General features: G+C 39.3%; 1 protein-coding gene across 1 annotated transcript in view; it reads right to left on the minus strand.

The window, feature by feature from the left end:
• PSMD1 (proteasome 26S subunit, non-ATPase 1) overlaps positions 1-19,483 on the minus strand; it is a 67,262-nt gene that overhangs the window by 43,845 nt on the left and 3,934 nt on the right. Inside the window, exons 5-16 of the mRNA XM_066325913.1 lie at positions 18,593-18,798; positions 17,189-17,332; positions 16,235-16,461; positions 14,787-14,850; positions 12,965-13,093; positions 11,857-11,945; positions 11,173-11,251; positions 10,494-10,667; positions 9,445-9,556; positions 8,644-8,840; positions 7,964-8,059; positions 7,360-7,424 (exon numbers count right to left, since the gene is read on the minus strand). Of these exons, the coding sequence (XP_066182010.1) occupies positions 7,360-7,424; positions 7,964-8,059; positions 8,644-8,840; positions 9,445-9,556; positions 10,494-10,667; positions 11,173-11,251; positions 11,857-11,945; positions 12,965-13,093; positions 14,787-14,850; positions 16,235-16,461; positions 17,189-17,332; positions 18,593-18,798 (1,582 nt within the window). The remainder of the gene's footprint in view (positions 1-7,359; positions 7,425-7,963; positions 8,060-8,643; positions 8,841-9,444; positions 9,557-10,493; positions 10,668-11,172; positions 11,252-11,856; positions 11,946-12,964; positions 13,094-14,786; positions 14,851-16,234; positions 16,462-17,188; positions 17,333-18,592; positions 18,799-19,483) is intronic.

Genomic DNA, 19,483 nt, shown 5'->3' on the forward strand with positions numbered 1-19,483 from the left:
CTCCACCAACAGGAAATAATCCTTGAAAAAGTCTCACCCAACAGAGATGTATTTTCTCAAGTGAGTATACAGGTTTCTCAATTTTACTAACTGTAAACAGAAGCTCAGCATGTTCCAGTTAGTCCAGTTCCAGTTGCTATTGCTGAGTTCAGTCAGCAACAACCAACCTCAATCTAAAGGACTAGACTAGTGACTAATCAAAAATCCAGTCTTTCTACAGGGAAAGAAAATTTTTCCATTGACAGAAACACATCAGGCAAGATAGCATACACATTCCATGCTTCCACTTTACAAGTGGAAAATGTTCCACTTAACATGCTAAGTGCAAGAAGACATTGCTCAGAGCTTGTCCACTTACAAAGCAAACAAGCTGAGAATTCAGGTAACAGCTTTGGAAAGCAGGACAGAGCAAGAAAAAAAGATGAAGATGCAGAACCACGAAATAAGAAAGCATAATGGACAGTGGAGTCCTTGTTTTAGCAACTGTATCTACAAGAACAGATCTGAACAAAGACATCACCTTCATTAGTAAGACATGATGAGGGAGTCACTGCAAGCTCCTGTTAGAAAGCACCAGCTTGTTGTATGGTAACTACAGACAACACTGCTTGTGATGCTACAACAGTTCAGGACTACATCCATGAGTACTGGCTTTAGGTAACACAAATTTATAAAATACATTTTTATATGCTGTCTGCAGAGTGAGAGCATTTTCACAGCATTATAATATTTTTCAGCTTTTTTTCATAAAGATAGCAATTTAAATAATAACTGATAAAGCTTTGCAGTCATTTGGCTGTAGAACACAAAACATTTTTACAGAAGGAAGGGGTCATGCACTTCCCACTTAACACACACAAACAAAAAAAGGGATTCCTTTCTCTGGAGCAAAATACTGCCAGTTCTTGCTGAACCTGACCCACACCAAATCAGCCACCTGGCCAGCTCTGTAGTCTCTATACAGTAATAACTTAAAGACATTATTGTATAGAAACTATAAAATAAAAAAATAATAAACTCCATAAAATAATAACTTAACCTAGTTCAATTTTTCTCATTATCATTAAGACCTTTATCTGGCATATTTAATCTCTTTTTAAACTACCAAAAAAACAAGATAAAAGTCAAACTCATCTTCAATATCCACACACTATGGGAAGAACACTTTAGAAGAACAGTGGACAAGTATGGTGGTTGTTCTGCTGTTTAATTATTTAAAATACATTAGGAGATATTTAGTCAATGTTCTGTCTGCCTATCTAATTAAAATTACAGCACAGACATGGACATAAGGACTCAGCAGTCTTGCAGAGAGGAAAATAATAGAGTTTGAAGCCTAATAGAATAAATGTCTTGAAATGCAAATAAAGGGATTGCCTTACAAAAAACTAAACAAAACCACAACAAAATACACGTAAAATAGACAAAATCAGAAAAATAAGAAAAAAGCTTTTCCCAACCTTTAATTTATTCTGAGAAACAGAAAAGCAAGAAATTCAGCTAATCCCAGTTATAGTCATGTGATGTAAAATGCATTTTGTGAAGACAGTCCTGAATCATCTATGAGCTGCAGGCCTTTAGCTATCAGGAAACTTAGAGCTAGAAAAATATTATTCAGTTATCTTGTATCGTACATGTATAAAACTCTTCCTGACTATATCACACTAGCCCATACTAGTATCAATTTTGAAATGCAAAAACAGTTAAAATCAAATGTTAAGCAGATGCACTGAGAAGAGAGGCTGATGCTACGAACTGGTGCTGTATCACTTGCACACAAGAGGCACATAGGATTTTTTTTTACAGTGCTTCCCAGAAAGTGTTGCTTTTCTACACTGTTTTCATACTGTGGAAACACCCACATCACTGCAAGCTGATAAAAGAGAACAAGGGCATAACTCCCCTTAATCTTTTTCTAGGCTGCTGTATCAGACTTAAAAAGCAAAGCAAGATAAGCACAGCAAACCTGGTAAAGGCACATTGAACAACCTGGGACATTGGAGCCCAAAGAGGCAGAACATTTGCCAGAGCTCTTCTGGCTTTTTGCCTTGCAAGCTGGAGCCAAGAACCCCAGAGTTCTAGCCAGTTCTCAGCACTAACTTAATATTACCGTTAGACTTTTTTCTTCATATTGATAAAGATGCCTATGTACAACTGCACAAAAACCCTCCTTTGCTTCACTTCCCCTCTGGCTCTCTAGGCAACCCTTAACATGGCAAAAACAATAGTCAGGAGAGAAGTAACTTCCATAATTTTTCCCTGGCATAATAACATGGTGTTTACTATCAGTGTCCATTCCCATGAGGAACAATGTTTTCTCCAGTGGAAAATGAAGAATTTTGCCCTGCAGAGGAGAGGAAGCCATTTCATTTTATAATGGGAAGCTAGGTACAAAAATAGGAAAGATGGTTTGCTAAAAGTGTCCATTTTTATTCTTATTTTTAATAATTCATGTCAGCCCTATCTGTCAAGCCATAGCTATGATTCCTTGCACACAGATATTCAGATCCCTTCCAATCTCTGAAAAACAACATCACGCTCTTAAAAATCAAGAGCTTTTTAATCTCTAAAGGATCCTTTGTAAAGACAAATATTCTACACAGGTAATTGCAACTCATTTTCAAATTCATTAAACCCTGCACAACTTCAGTGAAAGTCTAAGCCTTTTTCTGATTATAGTAAGATTTCTGCTAGTATTTCTTTGAAAGGGACCTTCATTCTCCTATCCCAGGAAGACTGAATATGACAAGATAAAATGTGTTGGATTGTAAACAAAACCCTTTTAATCTTTCCTATGCAAGAATTAACAAGCTGATATGTTTCACTGAATTCCTCTTCACAATTAAAACATTAGAAAGTCACTGGTGCAGATGACATTAGAGTGACTGTCAGCCTCACACTCAATTACCCAGATCATCTGCTATCTGCCTTCTGGGTAAAGCTAGGTTACAGGATATAAAGAAAACAAGCTGTCCAAGTCTTCCTGGAATAAAATCTAAGTATCTGATCTGTTTGCCTTACAACAAATATATAGCCTTAAAATACCAAAGGCTATGTAAACACAAAGAATACAAAAGCAGGAAACATTACTATTTCACTTGCATCATCCTAAAATGAAAAACTGAACAGAAGCCATGCAGAGTTCTTCATGTTTGAGTAACCTACACTTATCAGCCGAGACTACATCTTCCTCTTGGGACTCTAGAGGCTGCAGTGTTCCCTCTCTTGCCCTCAGCCTTTTCCCAACAGTATTGCATGAAGACAAAAGCAGCATCCTACAACTCAAGTCCCACTTCCCCATGACTCTTATTCCCCTGGATTTAACAACTGCTATGAGAGCATAAAATGTTTTCAGTTCATGCTTGCAAGCACTGCTCCATCCCACACTGAAGGAATACATCTTTCTCTCAATCAGATTTGTTCTACCCATAAAACATTTACCTCCTCATTTTTTATATAAAGTGTTTAGATACTCTGCAGCACTGCTCTAACAATGTAAAAATAAGGCTGACTACATAATCCAATCACATCTCACTCTGCAATACCAACAAAGATCAATTCATGATCTAGAGTGGTAAAAATTATGATAAAAATAAGTCTTTCTATTTTAAAAAAGCAAAACACTTTAAATTTATCATGTTTTCCATCTCATCATAATAGTCTTTAAAAAAATCTGACCAGAAATCACAGGTTCTTTAACTGCTGTTTTCCAACAGTCGTAAATATCTCATAAACCACTTCACCAGAAAGAACCACCAGTATATAAACATCAAGAATCAGGTAAGTTTGCTATCTGTGACCATTGGCAAAGGGACCAGGACTGGGAAAAGAGACACCTGACAGTAGCCAAGTCAATACACCTTTTCTCTTTTTCCTATTTCACAATACAGCTTCTTGTACAGCCCTACATCCACACTGCACGTTCCAAACATCCCAAGCTTTATTAGTGCCTCTGTATCACTTTATTATAACATTTTACTTAGAAGTGCTGCCTGTAAAAGGTGGCCATTTTTAAAATGAGAGAAGATGTAAAGTCTCAGATTTTTGCACCACATAAGTTTCTGACTGTCGTTTTGGATGTGAAAAGAAAGGAAAGAGGAGGCAGTTTTGAAACAATTTTCTTGCACCAGATCATTTTCTGATAATTTAATATAGTGGCATGAAAATGATCTGCTCCAAAATATGTAATTAGTGCCTAATTTTTGTATGGCACTAAGCCAAGAGGGGAAAAAAGCCACACCAAGTCCTATAGCCAGCAAGCTGTGCTTTCCATCCTCAGTCTGAAGCTACGGACTGCTTCTAAACAGCCAGTAAAACCAGAATTAACAGCAGCAATGATGCTGGTCAAGGTTGAATTCTACATACAGGGTCCCCTGGAAAGCTTTGGGGAGCCCAAGAATAGGACAAGGAAGTTTTGTGCTATAGAAATAGGACCTGCAATGTATTCTGCACTCAAGCAGTGTGATTGATACTGCTCTGCTCACTTGGGTGACTTGCCTACAGACATTTCCACAGCCAGGCAAAAGTGCATCCAATATTCCAGAGTAAAACTGTTACAGCTGCACTAAGCCCTGCTTCCCCAATCCCTCAGGAGGATTGCAGCTGACTGATTTATTATCTTTTATAACATACTGGAAAATTCAATCTTGCAATTCTTAGGTAAAACTTAAGAACCTAGACTAGAATATTCTATCTAAACCTTGATTCATGAATTCTGAAAAATGAAAAAAGCCACACACATTTTTTTGGTAGATTTTTCCAGTAATTCAAAACCCAAAGGAAAAAAATAAAAGAATTACCATGCTTAAAAAATATAATAGAGGTAATCTTCAAGTTCAAGCAAAACCTTGTTGCTCTAAAAATTAAATGTCATGTTTTATTACATTATGTTCTATCACATTTTACTTTGTGTTGTTTTCATTACCAACAATAAAAGTCAAGATGGGCTCTTGAGTGAGTGTATGCAGAGTTGTATGTATGTGATAGCAGTGAAGACTCACAGAGGAAAACAAGGACAGCAAAGCCTTACAGAATGTTCTGCTATGCAGATGCATTACCTAAAATTAGCAGTTTTGTGACGTTTACGACACTTTTAGTTCAAATCCAAGAGGAAGAACATTTATTCACAGATAGTTGTAACAACAGGAGAAAACAAACTGGATATTTATGACACAACGTGAGTTTGTGGGCTGTAGTTCTGTCATGTTCAAACAATGGTGCTTTTAAGGAAATTATCATCCTCTGACTGTGTAATCTCCACCCTTATATGGATTTTACTACTCCTATAAGGAGGAACAGACAGAAGCACAAGTCTGAGGCTGCTAAAGTGCACAATCCAGCAGACAAACTCACACCTCCAGCATACTCAACCTTACATGAATGCCATGGACTGCCCAAGAAAAATGTAGAGTGCATGAAACAAATGTATTCTCTTATTTCAATTCTGATTTCACAGTTCCCTTTCTAGAACCCCATACAAAGAATTCAATAAGAACTCTTTTCATAGGACTTTCAGTCATGTTTTCTTCACTTAAAATTGCATTAATTTCTGTGATTTAGCTCAGTGTATCTGAGACCTGCTCACCTCCCATTATAAAACACTTCATTCAAAAACTCTGTATACCCAGCACCTGACAAATCACTGACTCTTGCCAGTATTCAATGCTATGTTAGTGGCTTTTATAAACAAATCCAGTTAGACTTCAACAAACAACAGCCCTAAGAAAGAAATGTCATTTTAACCATGAAATCTCACAAACTCACAACTCACTTGGTTATTATGCCTCTGTATGCTGGCATTGTTGAGCTGGGCCAGAGCATACAACTAGTTAAAGTGAAAAGCGTTGGCAACTACCACAGCCTAACACAAACCTTTTGCCTCCAGGAGCCAGTAATAATCAGCTAAAAAGTTTTAGTTCTTGACTGCCAAGTAAGGTGGACACCGAAATTTATAAGGAAATGCTCCTCCTTATTGCACAAGTAGGTTCTGAAATGCAAGTCTCCAGAAAGGGAAGAGAAGAGGCAGGATAACATCTGAACCATGTACAGCAGGTGAAAGAGTCAAAGATTATGTCACTCATTTCCTCATTGCTGGATATGGAGAGAACAGGCCTTGAACTATGTTGTTCCAGCAAGACGCCAGCACATGGTAAATGGTTTAGCTCAGAGCCTTGAAAGTTTCTCATTTTGCTAAGAGCTATCCATGTCAAATTGTGTTTTGCATTTGTTGAAAAGAAAAATTACACTGAAATCTGAGCTCAAAAGAGCTTTGTCACAACCTGTTTTGAAAAAAGATGCCTGAAACTATGGAAGGCCTGCATGGAATTTTTGTTCTGTACACAGATACAGAAGTCAGCTAAACAGATCCCTTGGCTCCAGGAGAGGGAGAGATCCCCAAGCAGCAAGGAATGAGCTGTGCTGCTCGGAGGTAACAGAGCAGAAGCACTTGAGAGACACCTGCTGCCCACTGAGAGAATCTGTCCTCTTTGCAAACCACATTCAATTATCTTTCAGATAGAGCAGAACAGCACAGAGTCACTTCCGTGTGGGGAACAATTTGGTTACAGAAAAACTGACTGCTCACATCAGTAACCCAGGTTTTAACCCCATCTGTAAAAACGTCTCATCCTGCTTTTAAGGACAGCTACCAACTCAAAAGAAGATGTGAAGAACTATTTTTAAATTACAGTTATGGACCCAAGTATGCACCAGCTCCTCTCAGCCACACTGAAAGGCTGCAGGCTCAGTGCTCACATCATTGCATTAACAGATGCAGGTGTAGTCCTTGGGGAGCCTTCTAATTCCTCAACCCCCCACCGTTACCCAAGGACTGTAAGGCACTACACAATAGCATCTCAGAAATAGGTTTCACTTTAGACAACCAAAGGAAACATTGTGACGATTTTGTGATGGGGGATCATGTTGCATTGTAAGCACAGGAACTTTGCAGTTTAACAGTTGATCCTTAAGAAACAAAGTCTATTTCAAGGTCCTCCTTCACCTTCTTTTAATCAAAGTCACAATATTTTAGATAGCCATTAGGCAGATATATTTGTCTCAGTACTACTGCCCTTAAGAGGCTTGGCATAAGCACAGTATATTTAATTTTTAATTAACTCTCAATCCTGCACTATTAAGCCACAAGCCACAAGTCCGGAAACCCACAGAAACCTCATTAAACGTCTGCTGAACATTAAGGAAGGCTTCTAACTCTAAACTAATCTCTCAGGTTTTTAACTTTTCAAAATCCATTCAATTAGCAGTTGAGTTACTCTGTGAAAGCAGTAGCACACTCATTTTCTGAAAAAGTAACAGACATCAAATTCAAGGCTGCAGGAGTGACCGAGGAAGACACTTTACCTGAACAGAATGAAACCAAGTGACTCCACAGCTGCCCGCCTCACATCATCATTCACATCACTCACCTACAGAAGGAAAAACAGGACATTCAGAATACAGTTAAAACACTTGAGGACTCTGCAACATTTCAGGCCAGATGTCAGCCAATCAAGAAGACAGGATTATAGAGAAAGTTAGTTAAAATCATGTTCAGCCTTAGCCCAAACAGCCTCACCCGTGTTTGCACACCAACTGCAAGATGATCAAAGAGCAGACAGACCTCATCCTTTAGCAGATAATCAAAGAACAGACATCATCATCCATTTTTTTCTCCATTATACAGACTATTCACTGCAAACCTGTTAGCTGGGTAGTTTAGGTTCATGCTTTAAATTTTAACAGGGTCCTTTTCTGTGATACCAGGTTAAAAGTCTGAAAGTCTGCTTACCCTAATTCAGAAGGCCTTCTTAGTTCTACTCATAATACTAAGTAAAGCTTTCATCACTTCACAATCTCTGATTTAGACCAGAAAATTAACACTGCAGACACAAAGCCTGACAAAATGATGTGCTTGCTTCCTGACCACAAATTTCTTCCTATGTGCTCCTAAGGCCACAGTACTTACAGCCACATGCAGCAGGCGTCTGATAGCCTTGTTGTTCCCTGAGCCACAGTATGCCATAGCCACAGTGTACATGCCAGAACGACGGAGAATCGGATCCTGGAAGAGAAAGCATCAATATTTCACATCCATCCAAATGGTAACTCAGTAATTCTAACTTTAAATCTGTTCTACTCTTATGTCTTGAATCTGCAAACAGGCCATAGGTCACCCTTGTTGCTTAATTGTTTATTTGGGACAAGTAACAAGACAATCACCAAAGCAGGGTTGTCATTACTAAGCTCAGGGGTCAGACCCTGCTATGCTGCAGGCTGACAAAGAGTATAAGGGCAGAAGTGTCATTCTGCTTCTTACTTGCTATCTGCAATGATCACTACCAGAGCCTTGAGATGACCCACCTACAGCAAGTCTCATGTGTTTTCAACCACTGCATCTTGTTCTACTCCCTGTTGCTGCTCACATGACTATGAAGACCAAGTACAAGGCTAAGGAAATACACAACTAAGCAGCATTGTTCTTGTATTTTTGATCAGAGTGCAGCAACTTGTGAAACTGTCCCACTTCAGACCTATGTAAGAACCTCTCCGGTCCACAAGAGCCAACCCACCACAGAGATTCACAAATGGACAGGAAGGTCATCCATTTAACACAAGAGTCAGGGATTAAGTCACAGCTCAATTTACCTTATCTCTGCAGAGACTCTCAATGAGAGCATCTGCCTCCTCCATCCTCCCATACATGACCAGAGCAATTCCAACTGCGAGGCCTCGAAGGATCTTTTCATGCTGGGTTTCCTGTGCATAGCCAACCATGTCCTCAATAGCTTGGGCATTTTTAGATCCCAACATAACCAACCCCAGTGCCAGGCCAGCTGCCTCACCTGAAAAGCACAGAAAAGCAAAAAAGTCAACTCTATTCCCAAAAGTAATAAATACTGTATCTAGAGAATCACACCAGATGTAGGCCAATATATCACTTCTGAACATCATCATGCCCAACAACTCCATTATTCATGGCGAAAGGTGTTTGTAACCACAATTTAGAAATTTTCTCTTCTAAGTTAAATTATCACTTCCTTGGGCCAAGAGCTGCTGAGATCATTTTCCTATGAGCCCCAACAATGCAGAAGCAACTCCCACAAGCTTCTCTAGGCCAATTACTCAGCTCAAAAAAAGCACATGGCTCTGGAGATCAGCCACACTAAAGAAAAAGCATGACAAAGAAAAGAGCAGAGCTGTTTAAAGACCTAGAACATCTTATAAAAACTTGCCACAGTACCAGTCATGACATGATCTCTGAACATTACTGACACATAACTAAAGAACTATAATGACCAGGAAAAGGTCAGTAAATAAAACACAGGTAGAAACAATATATGCTGCTAATAGAAAACCTGGGGGGGGGGAAAAAAAAACCACAACAAAAAAGCCCAGGTGCCTGATAAGGCCTCAGATGGTTATTTGCTTTGAAAGCAGAACATTTACCTGTCACTGCATCATCCTGGTATAGATTTGTTTTCAGCAGATCATACACATCTTGACGTGCTGTCCCCATGGCAGCCAGCCCCAAGCCCAGGCTGCCACCATGTCGCACAATCTAGAGAAGCATATGCAAGGTCAGTCAGAAAACAGGAAACAGTATGGCTTCAGCTGAAGTAGACATTCTTCCATTAATATAAACCTGCAACCTTTTAGCCCCAAACCAACCCAAAATGATCTCTTGACCTGCTAGAAATACCACTTTCACAGTCTCAGGCAACAGGTCAAGTGAAAGAGCCAGAAAATAGAAAAACAGTTCAAAAGCCCATAAATAGTGAGTAACAGAAGCTTAACACATAGCACCGAAGTAGTATGTAGTAACTTCAAGATTTTTCCCTATTGAATGATTTACATAAACCATACATCTGTGCAATGTAAAAGCTAACAATAGCTTTTAAATAAAAGGTAAAAAGGTACCCATTTAAAAACATTCTATAACCTCTTTTATTCTAACAATGCATACATTTGCATTAAAACTAGTGGGATCTGTTCATGGAATTTTTAAAAAAAGTAATTTGAGATTCCACAAGGAGAAAGAGGGAACATACTGGGACAATGATTTATTCCCAACTTTTAAAGACATTTTTCTTAGAGGTCTACAAACACTAAGTGCAGAATTAAAACACTTCTTACTGTGCAAGATGCATTAAAACTACAGGTCAGGTTAGTAGAAACATTATGTGGCTTATTTTCTTGACAACTAAGCTGTAAATGATAACAGTGCCTGAATGCTGCAGGTCTACTAGCAAAACAAAGCAGATATAACAAGTAATAAATATAACGAAGCTACAGTCACTGTCAAGTACGTAAGAACTTCCTAAAAATCCTACCTAAACCTTAAGCAACAGGTTGTTAAAACCAATCTTTAGAGGACCAGAGGAGGCCTAAGTGCCACGCTGCTGCTTAATTACCTCTACCCCCCACTACTAAACCAGCCAGCACCCTCCTGCATATTCCCAACAAAATAAAGGCTCACTGCTGAGCTCAGTACATACATCATTACTGGCATTCTTCAGCTGGTTCAGCAAGTAGTCAATGATGTCCCCACCATGGTTGGCATGGATGAGACCCAAGGCATAGAGGCCTCCTCCCTCCTGGTAGGCTGACCCTGGAGAGGTGTCCTTGGGCAGGTAGGTCGCCATTAGCTGTAATGCTTCTTTCTCATGACCCTGGATGTCCAGTGTCCAGCATGAAGGGAAGACAGTGGGAAGTGAAATGTGAAAAAACAGCAAAGTAATTTTTAAACATGTGTTATAGCCATTACTTTCTCCACTAAAATCAGTGTTTCAGTGCCACACATCACCATTCAAACTTACTGAAAAGTTACTACAGTAAGGAACTTTGGTATGTCCCAAAATCACTTAAAAACCACCTGCAATTTTAATACCCAGAAACTATTAAATCTCAACTCACAAAGAGAAAAAATACGCTCTCCTTCAGCCATGTTATCCTAGCACCTTTATGATTCTGAGCAAAACAGACCATAAATCATATTGGATGTTAGATCAAATAATATAAACACAGCTTTTTTAGTGCAAAGACACAAAATATGTTGTAACTGTGCCAGGTACACTGGAGTGCAGGCACTCCCTATTCAGAATCTCTATTTCCACATTTTCAGTGTTCACAAGTCAAGCATTTACAATAACCAGAAGGAAAAGAATACAATGTTACCTTGTGTATAACACCCAAGCTGGCAGTAGCAGTAAACTTAGCCCAGTTAGTGGCCCTGGCCAGCCACTCCAAATTGTCTCTAGAAGAGGAAAAGAGAAAAGTTATACAAAGTTTTTCATACAGTCTGTTCCTAATCCTGCAAGCAGGATTTAAGAGCACTGAAGACTGCTTTCACTAAAGCAGCTCAAGAAGGGAAGGCAGCCAGCTACATTTTCACTTTACATTTCTCTCCATCAGTCCTGATATTTGCCTGATTGTAGTCAAGCTTCTAGACATGGGTGATCTCAGTGAAAGACACAGAACTGCTCAATATGCAGCCCACCAACTCTCTGGGAGAAAGGTTAGGAGAGTTTCTGCAGCTTTCCTTAAGTCCCTCATAAGGTCAGCCCTAGCATTTCCCTTACAAGAGTTATTCAGTACTGTCAGTCTCTACTATAAAAAGATACATCATGTCAGAAACTCTCTAACTGGTAAACAAAGAGAAGAGAAATTCCAGATCTTCACCCTCCAAGCTGTTCATATAGTTAGCTGTCAAACAAAGCAAGTTTGTGAGGACAGAGAGAAAGAAACAATTCTCTAACACCGTTAGAGTTCTGCAGTTACCACTCTGGAAGTATCAAGGAGGGCAACAATGTTGTTCAAACACCTCTAAATGATATTGGAGCTTCCTTGCCATAGATTTACCTAAGAAACTGGTCACTGGTTGTCCCACAATGCATAAAAGAGTTTGCTATAACAGTTGCTGTATGACACACGGAATTCCTCACTGCATCCTGAAAGAACAAGAACAATCAGTAGCATCACTCAGCAAAAGATCTGCCCAAGGTCACTTAACAAGCCCGCCAGTATACTAGAAAATGGACTATAATAATCCTCAATGTAACCAGTAATTTCCCTGTAATCAGCTAATAGATTGCTAATACACTCTAACATATCCCCAGCCTATCTTTCCCATGCAAAATGATCCTTTTTGTGAGTTTCTTTCAGAGATGTGATTACTACAACTGCCACTTAACTGGCAAACCACCCCCCTTCTGCTTCCCAGAACTGAGCACAGCACTGAGAGTGCTGCTGACATTTCCAGGCTGTTCCCAGAACTCTATTGCAGAATCATTCCTGAACACTTCACCAGCAGATGGAAAAGATTTTCCAATACATATGAATTGTCGTCTGAAACAGATGACCCTGCTAACAAGCAAGCCCTACTACTTTTACTGATGATGTGCATCTTACTTCACAAATACAAACTTCTCCTGTAGTTTCTTTCTAAAAGTATTTAAGAGTCTAGTTTACCTCTAAGTTTTCATTTTCCCACTCTTGAGTAACACCTTCCAAAAAAAAACCCAGTTACTCCATTCACCAACTCTGTCCACATTATAGTGTCTGATTGGTTTTGTCTCTAACATGGAAATATTGGTCTTCTACTACAAACCAGGATTCCCTTGAGAAGCTGGTGGTGTGGGCTTACCTAACATCTCAACCAAAATACCAGCATACTGTAACCTATAGTCCTGGCTGACTCCCCCCTTCCCAACCAGTAGCACTTGCAATGGATCTGACATGGAGCTGAAGGGTAAATTTTGCCCTTCAGATAAAAGGGCAAAAGATAAGATGAAAAATAAACCCAAAAGGTAAGAAAAGATGAGTTGCTATAACCAATCAGAAAAAAAATCTAATTAAAATAGCAACATGCTCATAGCAGCCATCATTAAAAACAGTAACAGCACAGTCAAAACCAACACAGGGTAAATCAGATAAATACAAGAAAACCATACTTAACAAACATTCTTACCTTTGTGTTTTTGAGGATCATGAGGTCTGTATTGTTGTTTCGTATTAAAAACTGCAGATGTAACTCAATGGCCATTTCCCCACTTAAAATTTTAATCATTTTTGAGATCTGGTCCTTAGGCTCAGGGTTCTTGACAAGAAAGAAAGCAGAAAGGAAAAAAAAATCAAAGAGAACCCAACTATGGTTCTGTCAAAATACAATTCACAAGAAGCAGCTCTGGTACGTTCCCATCACCATATTCCAAAACCTATCAGGATTTAGGACTAAAAAGACACTGTTTCTGTCCTTGGTGCACAAGCCCAAACCTCCCAGAAATCTAATCTTTTGTGCACAGCAGTGGAGGTGGGAGAAGATACTCTTCAGAAAGAAATGTATTATTTCATTGAAGCAATGGGTGACACCTGACATTCTGCAAGCTGCTGTTTGGCCTTACAAAGACAATAAGTCTCCTGCCAAAGGCAAACCCTTTTATAAATGAACCTGTATTTTCATGGAAGCTCTCACAGACAGGGTCACAAAGCTACAGTACTTTGCATGACCCTGTACTGAGCTGCAGCATCATTCTTGTGAGCTACAAGCTTTATTTAGAACAACAGCTAGTAGAACTAGGAAACTAATACATTCATCTTCAAAAGCTCTTTGAGAAAAGTCTCCTTCTTCCTCATGATGGAACAGCTGAAAATGGATCTATAGAAACTGAAGTTTGTTCTGAGCAGGATGAAAAGTACAGTGCAGCTCTTTGTCCTGACACTGTTAGCTGGTCACAGACCATTCAAGCATGAGTAGTTCAGCCTTTAAACTAATTCCCTCAATTATTTCTTTGTAGTCAGCATTATGAATTGTGGAAGATTAAGCTAAAGAACATTTCTGGCCACACAGATTGTTTTTGTATACTTGGCACAATCAGCAAAGTCAATGCAACAGACACTGATTCAAGACACTCTTCCTGTACAAAAGCACTGTCAAGGTTCCTTGCTGGGTCAAGAAACCAAATCCCTTTTGTTTTTCTTGTGAAATAAAATTTGAAGAAAACACTTCTGTTTGCCCCTAATTAATTTTTAAGTGAACTGCAAGATTCCCAAGTTTCGTTTGCTAACATTGACCATGGAGAAAAAGAAGAAAAAAAACCCAATTAGTCTTGGGTTTTACCTTCCTCTCTGGTAGCACTTCTTGTCTTCAAGAAGTCAAAACTGCATTAACTGTTCTACATGCTGAAATGCAACTGTATGTGCATGTTAGAAGTAAACTGACTTTCTCTAATACTTGGGAAAAGAAACTAAACAAAAAGATTCCAACCAACTGGCCCAGCAACACAACACCATGTAGGCCTGAGGTAACTTTATGCCTTCATGGAAAAGAAACTACGCTACATCAGTATCCCCTTCTGCCATTCCTGCAGAACAGCACCGGTTCTATCCAACCAGAACTACAGCTGGATTCTTGAAAGAGAGGAAAAAAAATGCATCCAAGATAATTCACTCCCTAAGGTTCTCAGCAGCAGTTAAATTTCAGGCCCTTTCTTTTGAGATGAGTTAATTTTTTCAATATCAAAAAAGCAAACACATGAGCCAGATTCTTCAATTTCCTTTTTCAGAACTCAGTAATTCCTACTGAACTCTGACCATTTCCCACTCCCATACAGCTTTTGGTATCTGAACTGCTGGATATTAAGTCAGATATTTGGCCCTCAGAGATCATCTGTCACCTTGTCTCCAAACAAAACAGAAAGGGAATTCCATTCTTTATTAGCCAAACCAATTTAGAAATCCTAGACATCCAAAGAGAACACCTAAGTAAGGTCTGTTTCAGAAAGAGCACTCACAATTTCTGCAGGCCTCCCTGCTGCACAAGTGCTTCCTGGTTTCTCTTCGGCTTCCATAGCATCACTGAAATAAAATAAAAATGAAAATTGCATCACTTGCAACAAGTCAAGAACTGTAATTATGTCTCAACATTGTCCTGAAGTAGTAGCCTGGGATTTGGTGATGATGACTAGAAAAGAGGACTTCGATAGAATGAGGGCTGACTATCTGGAGCTTACTGCTGAGCAAAAAACTCCCCTTCCACTCAATTTTCAGAGAACTCGAAGACAAAGGCCTGGAAAATCCAACTCTCTTATTCCATCTACAGAGGCAACAAAAATAAAGATGCTTGTACAAAATGAACTGACACAGGTGAGAAAACAAGGTCAACAAACAAGGCACAAGGATAGTTACATCCTTCCCTAGAAGCCTTGTTCTTGTCACTATTAGCATGGATTCTAGAGTGTTGACATGGAAATTAAACATATTAAGCTGTTGTTAGCACCTTGTTCTAATGCTTCACAGGCTGACATAAACTATTCTGTGTCTTTCCTTTTATTTAACTGGAAAAGAAGAGAGGAAGAGGAAAATGCTTGCCAAGCCTGTATCACTGATTCACAAGTATTTATACTCAGCTCCACAGCTGGATAAACCCTTATAATTCAACCAGCCTGGATCCACGTGAGATTCTCCACCACACACTATGAAAGAGTTCAAGGGAGCAGGTTGTGCACAGACATGAGAGCTCTGATGAAAGCACCAATAAGCATTCTAAGGTGATTACAGAGCATATGGGGAACAAACTTCTTCCATGTTGCCCCTGAGCTGGACAGCAACCTTAGCACAGATTGGCCAATTCTCCTGTAAGTCACCAAAAGAAGAAACAAAAATGATGGAACAGTTAGTGCCAACTTAGATTTTTCTTAGCAGCAGCTTCCTGCAATTAAGGTCTGAGATACTGACCACTGGAGACATGTTTTTAAAAACTCAAAGAAGTTTTGAAGTCGCTTCTCTGAACTGCAAGTACAAAAGGGTCTGTTGACACCACAGTATCATCTGAGCTCACTTTTCCCACGAGCTTTTATGTGAAACCAAATTTGCCCATAGCTGTGATGAGCTTTTTCCCTAAAACCTCCCTTCCTCAGCCCTGGAAGTTGCTGCAAAGATCACGCAGAATCAGCATTCCAAAGCAACTCATGTCATTGCTCAATGAATTACTGCTCATTACTGAGCCCCAGTATAACTGCTCGGTGCTTATCTCAACTGCAAAGAAAAATCCCTTTAAAAACCAGAAGATTTTGAGAATACACAATTTTTTTTTTTAGCAAATAGCATGTCTTACCTATTACTTAAATAAAGGGGAGTAACTTGTTAGCTTGTAAAAAGCATCCACACATGGAATATGAGGCTCCCTTCGAGCAGGACTGGAGCCAAACAACTCCCCCACCTCTCAAGCCAATCTCCCCACCTGTCTTTCTCTGATCCAGGGACAGTGCCGGTGTTGGTGGATCCAGGCACGGAGGCAATGGGAGTTCCAACTGTGCGCAGGTTCTGGATGACAGAAGACAGGAACTGCTGGCTTGCACTTTCATACAGGTCAAAGCAGATTTGGTAGGCCATGAGAAGGTTATCATCCTTCACTAATTTTTCCAAGATGTCACTCACAGCCTGTGGGTCATCCAGGAATATCAGGCACTGAGCAGGAGAAAGGGAAGAACAGAAAAAAAAATAGGAAAAGACATCAGATACTTCAGAATGAGAAAACAACACTACCCAAGGTTACACCAATGCCCTCTTCCACAGAATACTCCCTTCAAAGAAAACTTTTCTCTCTTTCATAGAAGACAATAGAAAACTCAGAAGAGTTTTCATAGAAAAACAAGATTTGTCCTACTAGACACAGAAATTTCAAAAGAACATTGAAGCAGCACCAGTCATTCTGTAGGGATGTCTCAGCTGAAATGAAACAGGCATAATACTGAGTCATGTATACGTGGCATACCAAGACTGGCAAAGATCTGAGAACATCTGAGTAACTTCAAAACTGGTTGTCTAAACACTTTCAGACAATGACTTACCAAAAAAACAAAGTACTGCAAATGTTCTCGTGAGGAATAAATAAAATTCCAAGCTGTGAACCTATCATCTGATACTCCCTACATAGGCTTAAAATATTCTATTAGAGTTGTCTGTGTCCTCAAACTGCCTTTGAATGGATTTCTCTCTGTATAAACTGACCAAATATGCAATTTTGACATCTTTTTTTCAAATTGGTCTCACTCTGATATGTTGGAAACATGCAACCAGAGAAAGATATTTCATTTAACTGAACAAAAGACAGAGAACAGGTAGATGTCATGCCAAATATACCTAAAGAAGAGTAACTTTTTATTATCTTTAAACATTACTTTGAAAAGTTTACCTGGCACACATTGATGAAGTCTGGTTTCTCCAGATTCATGTAGATTTTAACTAGAACTCTCAAGACTTTATTACGAAACTGTTTATTCTGCATCAAAGACATACAGAGCTTCAAGCTGTAGGCCAGCATCCCAGGAACATCATTCTGAAAAAAATTCAGGGATATCAAGCATGGGTTTAGACTGACAAGCAGGACTTAAGAGAGGAAAATAAAGCTACCCTTTTTCTATTTTAAAAAGCAGACCAAAAGTGCATATAAATCTTCACTGTTTCCTTTTCTATTTTCAGAAAAGCTTATATACAGGTGTATTGCAGTTTAAAGAAAAAACACTATCAAAATCATGCAGGACCAATATTTAATTCAGAAGTTAAAACATGCAAAATATCAACTTAAAAGTACAGTACCTGTCTTCCCTTCACCCTTCTTGTTCAATCAGTTTTGAATGCAGTGAAATTCACTGTACTAATATAAAATGTCAGCAAAACAAACCATGCACCAAGAAAAGATCAAGCCTGAGAAACTCACTTGGTTACTAGACCTCAGAAAGGTAATTCAGAATGAGTGATTTATAATGGCAAGTTATTAAATGCATAGCACAACAAACAGGACAAAGAAAGCAAGATGGATGCCTTACGATTATCACTCATACTGATATAGGAGACATATGGGAGAAAATGGAGACATCCAAACATACATAAAAGTTGTAAGCTGAAAAGCAGTAAAATTTAAAGGATTCAAGCTATATGTCTGGCATATGATTAAGATACTACAGCATAACAAAATTGCACACAACTGCTGAGCTGCTGCAGATGACTACAGGCCTGCTTCTCTTTCTGCCCTAACAGTAACATGACTCACCTTAAACCCTCAGTGAAGGATTTTAAAATCAATGTGCACTGTCTTGGCGTCATGGTAGGCCAAGACTGCACAAAGTCACTGAAAATTAGAACAGCTCACCCACCTATGGGAGTTTTTTTCTTTTGCCTGCCATTAATAAATCACTTACCCAGCTCTAAGGATCCCTTCCCACCGTGAATTACAGCAGATGACAGGCACAAATAAAAGGGCTGTTCTTGCATTATGCCAGTATTATATCTCTGCCAGTAGCTGACAGGCAATACCTTAAGAAGAGAGCACATAGCCAAGCTTCCTGGGAATATTTTCCCATAAACTTGTATCTCAAGGATTTCCCAAAGGCAGGGGGGATCCTGTTAGACTATACTTGATAGTCCTGAGTGGCTCTGCTTTCCACGAACATGCTGAACTGCACACCCCTGAGTTTTATCTTTTGTTCTGTTCATACAAAACAGAGCAAGTTCCACAGCAACATGGATCTCGTACTTGACTTCTGGATCCATACCTGGAAAAGCCTAGCTACAGGCACCTCCTGTCTCTTGCACATACCGACTCAAGGATGGTTTTCTCAAAGATGTCCAGCCTGCGTGTCTCCAGAGCAATGCCAATGGCCTGCTTGTACTTGTGGTCATCCAAGCACCGCTGGAACATTTTGTTCACTATCCCTTCCAGCCTCTCATCCACAGGTTTCTTCTCCCCTTCTGGCAGCTCCGCGTTCTCCACACACTGCTTGGTATAGTGGTCGATACATTTTGCTGAAGAGATAATGAATAAATATGAGGGGAAAAGTCATGTTCCCAGATTTTTGCAGTTTTGTACAGGTGAAGAGACTAGCATGTGCATGAATGTGTTCTATCAACAGGTACAGTATGGGAAATTAGACATTCGTGTAGTCATATACAGATAATAGTGGAAAACACTTCTATTATCTCCTAACAATCTCTGATTTTAGTGCTGAAATCAAGTAAGTATTTTAAAAATTCAACAAAGGATAGGATTTTTGTTCCAGTATCATGATAAATAAATGAGAAAACAGCAGTAGGAGACTTCCTAGCTCCACTGCAAACACCAGCTGGGGAGACTGAAAGCCAGCCCAGCTCCATCATATCCTGTAAAAAGCAAGTGACTCCAGCAGATGAGATTTTCAAAATGCATTAAAATTATACCTGCAGTCAACTGCTGACTTGCCATCTTGTTGTGGGTGGATAAACACAACTGTCCCTCTCAGTGAGCTATGCAGCTACACTTACCAGTGAATTATTTCCAGTCATGCTGAAATTGATTACAACATCAGCACACAAATGAGAGAAACGACAATAAACAACCAAAGCAATTTTCTTATTAGGAATTCACTACAGAACAAGGGTTAAGAATAGGAAAAAAGCTCCAAAACTCCAAAGTCAGTTCCATTACAGAATACCTAAATATAAGAAAGCATAA

This window comes from Sylvia atricapilla, chromosome 10 (genome assembly GCF_009819655.1).
Source record: "Sylvia atricapilla isolate bSylAtr1 chromosome 10, bSylAtr1.pri, whole genome shotgun sequence".
In the NCBI taxonomy this organism is placed as follows: domain Eukaryota; kingdom Metazoa; phylum Chordata; class Aves; order Passeriformes; family Sylviidae; genus Sylvia; species Sylvia atricapilla.